The sequence below is a fragment of the Dermacentor variabilis genome, chromosome 8, assembly GCF_050947875.1.
Source record: "Dermacentor variabilis isolate Ectoservices chromosome 8, ASM5094787v1, whole genome shotgun sequence".
NCBI classification, from domain to species: domain Eukaryota; kingdom Metazoa; phylum Arthropoda; class Arachnida; order Ixodida; family Ixodidae; genus Dermacentor; species Dermacentor variabilis.
Window position 1 is genome coordinate 106,749,280 of NC_134575.1, and position 8,067 is coordinate 106,757,346.

General features: G+C 48.7%; 1 protein-coding gene across 1 annotated transcript; it reads right to left on the reverse strand.

Annotated features, from left to right (window-relative positions):
* Window positions 1–2,120: 2,120 nt before the first annotated feature.
* On the reverse strand, window positions 2,121–3,895 carry LOC142590522 (thiamine-triphosphatase-like). Its single transcript, XM_075702713.1, has one exon. The coding sequence runs from the start codon at window positions 3,767–3,769 to the stop codon at window positions 3,065–3,067; it is 705 nt and encodes a 234-aa protein (XP_075558828.1). The 5' UTR covers window positions 3,770–3,895; the 3' UTR covers window positions 2,121–3,064.
* Window positions 3,896–8,067: the final 4,172 nt, after the last annotated feature.

Sequence of the window (8,067 nt, forward strand, 5' to 3'; positions counted from 1 at the left end):
TGAGTACGGTTAAGGGCAAGAGTCTAACACGGATGCCACATGGCGCACTTTCGATCGCAATTGAGTCGGATAAGCAAAATTAATTTTTCGAAAGAAAAATGACGCCTTTACACATAGTGCTATCATGGCATGCCGGCGCCCATGGAGTACTCATGACATGTCCACATGTCGCATGGAGACCACATAACTCGGAGTATTGCGTCACGAACTCGTTTGCACATAACTGAATTATCAACCATGAGGTCAACTCGTCTCTTGATGAGACGCTTTGCATCAAAGTCCAGACACTCTTGCTCCAGATTTGACGTCGCACGTGGTTAGGCGGAGCGCCAAGAGCGTTGATGCGAGCGCATCGCGCACGTGCGAGCTGTTCTGGACGCTACTGTATTAGCTGGAGCAAATGGTTTAGCTGGTTTGGTTGAGTCTGCAGTTGAGTGCCACATTTTTTTTTTTTTTCTCGTAAGTGAATCTCCACTCTTAATATGCTTCACCGCAAAGCACACTTAACTGCGGCGAAGCTAACTTTATGCCGTGGTGCTTCTGGTGCAAATTCTGCTCATGCCACTGTCATGTTACTCTGCTCGTGCTAGTAGTAGTTTTACCGCATGCAGCAAAAAAAGACGAAGTAGCCGCCATTTCGCATCATGATCTTGACATGGGTAGGAGGGCTGCAGTGAGAGCGTCCTACGACAACACTAGAGTTAATGACGACACGATTAACCACAGAACACATCGAGGGACGTGCTGACCAGGAACCCCTCACATACGCTCTACATACCGACTGCCAGTCGGCATACATTGCATGCGAAGCCGGCAGCATCAAGTGCGCCACACTACGTCATATTGGCTAGGCCGCTCGAAGACTGCAGGCAGCAATTCCTCGCTCCCAGCACACGAGGGAATTCTGGGCAACAAGGAAGCTCATATGACCGCGCGGGCTTTACTATGTTTCGTAAATTTGCCCTGTGCACAAGGCTCCGTCTTTGATCTATCCCTGTGCGTAACAAGGACCAATCGCCGTTCCAAACCACGCCTCGGGACATTTCGGAGGCGATCGTCGACAGCTACTTCACCACCTGGCGGAGTGTTTTGATATTTTAGACTCGAGCTTGGTTGCCTAAGGACAAAAACATACCGGAGCATATGTTTGCGACAATTAAGATGAGGCATGTGTATGCTGCAGCAAAAATCCTAACGGAATGCGAAGGGATTCACCTACTCAGACCTGTCGGTAGCGTACATACGGACCACGGGATCTCAGGAAACGTTCAATTCCCTAGCAGCCTGTAGCAGTAGCCAGTATACCTGTATACGACAACGTTGTTGGCATATTGTAGTCGAGGCCCGAAATGCAAATACCGGGCTGCGTTGTGATGCTGCGGATATGTTCAGCTCTTTCTCAGGATTTCATGGCCCGCAATATTTTGTGCCCGGGTTTGCACCTTCCACAATTAAAAGTGGACGGAAGCATCAACCGGCCGGTCAGCAGTCGGGATCAGCAAGATACGCTTAGAGTTACGGCAGAAACCAAGTAGGGAAGAGATTTATACGACCGGATCTGTTGAGAGCTTTTGCGGAAGAAAAGGAAAAGGTTAAGGAGATGTATACAAAAATGCTAGAGTGAAAAACATATGCATAACATCGCTGATTAAATCAAGCAGGCTTGGTGTATCATTTGTCACCGCCCTGTTTCAAAGGGGATGCCAAAGATCATCATCATCATCATCATTGCGAATATGCCCCTGTTCATCCTCCCCCAATAGGTTCACAACAACAGTCACCGCCGCACAAGTTATCGATGACCTCGTCGCGCGCATATTCAGACCTGATCGGCGAGGAGGCGTAACCGCTTTCTTTCCAGTCAGCATTGTACCCGTTTTTGCATCGTTCACCATCGGTGGCGGCTGCAGCGGCAGCCCCCCCCCCCCCCCTTCACACAAGGACAGTGGCATTACGAGAAGTGAGCTACGTACTTTTCTGCGTTCTGAGAAAAACAAAATAGTAAATCGTGCCAAAAACAGGGGATGTGGGTTCCTTCGGGGGTGGGACATATCTCTCGGGATACATATTACGGGATTTATGTTTATAACAGCGCGGTGACGAGTGTCTTGCCACAGTATAGAATAGTGAATCCAAACTTTAATAAATATACAGCCAGTTTATTTCGTCCTAGAACACGATGCGGCTGCTGGCTGCGACTCGTCTCCGGCTGAAGTTCCAGGCGTCCCCGCTTGAGGTCCGCCGGCGGATGCATATGTGGACACTGGCCGTGCGGAAATGCACTGTACTCAATCTCGACTGTCGTTAGAAGTGCGCTGCTCAGTGCTAGGATTTTAGAGCGAGCTCAAAGCTATACTGAGAAGCTAAATCTTATTACGCAATCAAGACACGTATTATAGTGCGAAAGCATTGTATGCCCCACGAGGCAGAAATTAAAGCCGGCGATGTCCGTAACCAGTGGCAGGAAAGATAATCATCAGCATGGATTAAATTGGGTGACGGTGCATGGAATAATGTAGATTAATGTGGATTAAAGTAGGTTAAGGTTTCTACAAATTAGAGCATGTTGGATTAAGGCTGAGCTTTAACTTAGGCGATAACTTTGAGAGGTCATAATACTTTGGCATTCAAATCACGTAAGGATAGTTATTAAGCGACTGTCACTTTTTTACAGCGAAACTGTTTACGGCTAGGTTCTGGGGGATCTCGCCTCCGTGGGCTTAGACCAACAATTCTTCATACGTCTAATCCCAAACAAAGTGCAATGCCGGGCCGAACCGCGGCAGGGGTGAAGCACGCTTTAAGCACTCCCAATACGTGGGCCGATACCGAAGATAGTGCAGCACCGGGCCCACCCGTGGCGGAGGTGCAGTTCGCCATTAAGGAACCCACATTCACAGCTTCGCTGGTCATCCTTCTTCAATGAGTGGAAGAGCACTGAATTTTTACCCAGACCATCTCCAGTTCGCATACCATGGAGCAGAGTATTTTAGTTATTTGAGATTTCTCTCAAAATACGTGATGGCCGGGTTTCGTGCGCAGTGCCGTGGCTTTCACGCGAGGCCTAGATGTCTGTAGCTTTGTGACGTGACCATATACAGTCAAGCAGGCGATAATACAGCTCAGGTCGTCGAAGCCTCAGGTAACTTTCCACTTTTCCTTCCGGCGGCGGCCCTTCCTCGTCGACACCAAGATGGGCGGAGAGCGCCGCGATCTCGGCGGTGGCCCTCTCGACGTCGGCTCCGGCCAGATCCGATCCGTCGTCAGATTCGACGAGCACGACCTCTATTTCGCCGACCGAAAAGCCCCAGTCGGTCTCGTCAATGTCCACGACGGCGTTCATTCCCGGCGCCTTGAACGTCTTGCGAACGGTCGTTATCAGTGCCAACTCCCGAAGCGTACCGTTGGCGACCAGGTCGCTGACCCGCTGGGCGTCATTCACGAGCCTGGCCCGTGGAAGCACTTCTCCGAGCGTCGCCATTATCTGAGCGTCACCGCGGACTTCTCGGTAGGCAGTGGCTGCTCCGCACGAGGCGTCTCCCTTTCTGCGATGCTTCAGCTCCCACGTGCTGTTCTCATCGCTACGCAACCTAAGCCAGTGGTCTCGCAGGCAGAGGAAGTAGTCTTCCGTGTCGTAGTAAGCGTCTACGAAGGTCTTACGCGACACGAGGCTGGCTCCGAGTGCGAGCAGGCGCCGCTCGACGTCTGGCGGCACCCTGAACTTGCGTTCGATCTCTCGGCAACGAGCGGCAGGCTCTGCTGCCGCCATACATACAGTGAGTTCACAACACAGAGCTATGAGGAGAACACCCGCAACTTCATGGGTCCCGCTTTGTGGTCCCGCTGTTTACGCCCCGTTACGATTCCGCGCATGCCGCCGTACCGGAAACGGCTGAAACTCCTAGAGCAACGGGACCGGCGCTCTGGGCAGTCGCGGCCATATTGCTGTGGGCAAGAGCAGACGCCTCTTCGAACGCGATGTGTGTCTGCGGCTCCCATCACAAGTGAATCATTTTTTGTCCCAGATAGTTGCAGTTAGCCGCTAAAGGAATGCTTTACAGCACCAAATAGCTACCGCGAGAGTTCAGAATTGGGATTCGTGAATGCAAATTCATTACTTACCAACCATTTGGATTATTTTGGATTAGTGTTCTACCATACGTATGGAAATCTGTTATCTAACCACTCTAGAGCCCTTCGTGACGTTATATAATCTAGGAAGCCATGACAGTGCCCTGAAAAATTGACATAGGTCTTTTTTTCACTGCATTTTCTAAGGTACTAATTGTGAAGACAGATTGCACAATTAAGGATCTACAAATTAATTATTGTCTATTCGGATTCTTTATGTATTCTACCTATTTTTGTTTCTAGGTTTTCTATGCAATCAAACTTTACAGTTTGCTTGTTCGACACAAAGCCGACACATCACCGGCGCAGTTGGTGCAAATGACCATATGGTTAGTTTGACATCAGTTAATTGGTATATTCGGTCAACTAGATTATGATGGACAGTTTCAAACTGTGCCCATGTTTCCAATGAAACAAATTGTTTATTTCAACTTTCATGGTGTCGAACATGGGGTTACCTGAACAAAATGGAATCGCCAGCTGGCATGCATATTGTGAGGCATGCCCTGTCGGCACTTCGAGCGCACCACTAGCTCGTACAAGGGGGAATAAATAAAAGTGTGTCACAAGTAAAACATGGCTGTTTGTATGTGTGTGTGTGTAGCATGGGGATGAGAGGAGAGTTATGAACAGTGGAAAATGGTCATGGCGCACCAAACTTGAATTGTAATGGCAGAACACTCCTTTGTGAAGGAAGACACAAGGCAGGCTGCAATTTACAATGTATGAGCCTCTGTTGCCAAGGGCGCATTGCAAAACTCGAGTAAATCGCAGTTGTGGTCTTAACATGTGGCTCATACCCATGCATTGGCCACACTGAAGGTGATGAAACCTACATACAAGGACCAATACACAAAACAAACAAATATGAAATATTAGATGACATAGACTTAATAAAAAAATAACCAAAATGAACGCAGTGTGGTTAGCTTACCAGCATAGAGGTAGCATTGGTGTACCTTAGAAAAAATAATGAGAAACATGGGGAGGGTGGACAAGTCTGACAAAAAAGAATTTTTGATGGGGAGTTCTTGATAAAGGATGAATGTTAATTGCACTATGACCAGCACCCCTAGCAGCATAATGTTCTGGAAGCTTCAATGTACAGTGACTACAGTTTTCTTCTTCCACATTTAGGAATCGATTAATTTCTGCTTCTATCGCAGAGATTGTCATAAATTTTGCAACATCAGAAGTATCCTGATTAGCTATGTGTCATATTCAAAGCTTTCAAATAACAAATCGAATATTGTCCTATTCAATTCGTTTTCTCAATCAAAAAGAAAGCAACCGGGGTGTGCAAGTGTCAAGTCGTGGCAGCATTTTTAACACTGGCTTTCTTTTAAGCCCAAAATAGATAGTTACACAAACGGTAACTTCTTGCAAACAATTGAAAATGAAGTTTTCAAATGTGCTCTACAAACCTTGCATTGACATTGTGACCATAAAATTAAATATTCGTTTTTTAATTGGTGCTAATTACTGTATTGCATTCTGGGGTTTTACATGCCAAAATCACAATTTGGTTATGAGGCGCAGTTTTTATATTAACAAAAACAAAATAATTCTGGTGGTGGCTGAGAACATCCAGTGGGTCTTGCCTACACACAAAGCTTTGCATGTTTTTGTTAAGCCATGTTAGCTGGGACACTTGTCACGCAAGACTGCAGCTTTATTACATGTAACTGACTGCTGATGCTTGGCTCTTCCCTTGCTATTTAATTAAGTATTAGTAGCAGCATATACCAGGTTCACAAGGTATTTGGTTAACATAATTAGGAGTTCAGGAATAGCAATATTTCAGCAATATTTCAGACAGCACTAGACATATTTTCTTAACATTTCTTAGTTTCGTTTTACTGCTGCTCTTGGAGACTGTCCGATAAGCCATTCTCTGCCTCAATAACAGACTGAATTCTGCTTCAATATCTATAAGCACTGTGTTCTCATCAGGTGGTGATCGTTAAAAAGTGCTCAGGTGGAGCAATTGCAGGCCAAGTCTGTTACTAACCCCGCCTGTAGCAATGTTACCACCGCTACCACCAATATTTGTCGGTGCTCCCATAACAGCATGGCCCAGGCAGAACACTGTCGGCACCAGATCTGGACAATCGCGGTCCGTGAATCTCAATCAGACCCCGTGATCGCGATCGCAGGCTGACGTATGTGCCCTCTAGCGCAGTAATTTGAAAACGCTAAAAACAATAAGTGAAGACAGCTCAATAAAAAACATTTCAAAGTCTTTTTACCAGCAATAGTAAGCTGAAATATTGCCTAAATCTAACCATACTTCGCGAATCTGAATTTGTAGCCAATACATCATGCTGCTCTCAGAGTTGCTGACGATCAGCAGTCGATAATAACCCAATCCAGATTGTTGTGGACCGTGTAGGAGCGACCATTGTTGATTGCAATCAAGAAATACGATCCTGATCGGCCCCGATCGCAATCAGAAGTGTGTGTGTGTGTGACACTGGTATAATGGTCAAACAGACACACCACACCATCCAAGAGGGATGTAGAAAACACATTTTTGAATATAGTATTTCCAATGTGCAGAGTGAAGCACTGGGCAAGCATGATGGAGCAGAACAAGATGAGCAGCAGAATGATCAAAGCTTCAACTAATGCCTGTTGCCACAGCAACACATTATTCTGTATGTCGTGTCCTATCAATGTAGAGCCAAAACTGGCCTCTGATTGCATGGTACAATCTGCTGACCATGTATATATATAACTAAAATCAGGTCTTAAGCAACATTCCCTTTTACTGTCAGGGTCCGTACGTACGTGTAACACACAGCTCAATGTCTTCTAAACGATATTGGGTAACGGACTTGGGGCGGACAGCGCTCTTCCGCTGCCTCCGTAGAACTACTAAGCGTCCTCGGCCTGCTCCCTGCGCGTCACCTCCTCGACGAGCTTGATCTCCTGCCTCATGTCGTCCAACTCGCTGCGGACGGCCGCGATCCGCTCCACGAGCCTTTTATTGGACTTCTGGAGCGCGTACTTCTTCTTGCGCAGCAGCGCCACGTCCTCGCCGGCCGCCCTGCTCGGTATCCGAATGCGCTCGAAGCCGGCTTCTCGCCTGCGCACGTTGCGCTCCATGTTGACCCTGACCGTAGCCTCCAGGCTGCGACAGAACCTGCACAGTTCGCCCGGTTCCGTCAGCACGAGCGGGCAGCAGACGTGCCTCCAGGCGTTGAGCGAGTCGAGGTAGGCACGCTCGGGCTCCGCCCCGGGGTACACTTTCTTGTTCGGGCCTCCCCTGCAGACGCGCAACGCGTCCACGTCCGCCAGCAGTCGCTCCAGATCGCCGCCGCTCGCAACCTGCGTGCAGACGCCGGCGATGGTTTTGGCAGGAACCCCCATCAACGTGACGGTTACGCTCGCGTCGCTCTTAACCACCACGGTTTTCGGACGGTACACGGTGGTTATTTCGTCCTGCCCGGCTATCAAAGCTTTCGGCAAGTGCAAGGCCGTGATCTTGGGCACATGCTTGACCGACACCTGCGAGAACACGATGTCGCGCACGCCGTCCATGTCGACGCAGTGGACCGCCCACGAGTTCCTCGGCAGAGTCAGCTGCTTGGCGACGCCGAACAGACGGTCGAAGAGATCGTTCGGGACCGCTTTGCCAGCGCTGCGATCGCTCGGTGCCTGGTCGGCAATGCCCTGTGGTCCGTCGTCATAAAGTTCGACGCTGTGGCTGCGCGACATCTTCCCAGCCGTTCGTAACGTAAGCGGTAGATTTGCCTTCACAGTACTTCCCTGCAGGGAGCACAGCTCAGCGCCATACACGGTACTTGCGCGTCAGCTGTCGCCCAAGTGCCCCTGCTTCCGCTAATTCTCCGGTGGATGGTGTGAAGAACGCACTCTTTTCTTCGGGCAAAGACGTACCCGAATTTCAGCTTGACACGAAGCATTTGATCATGG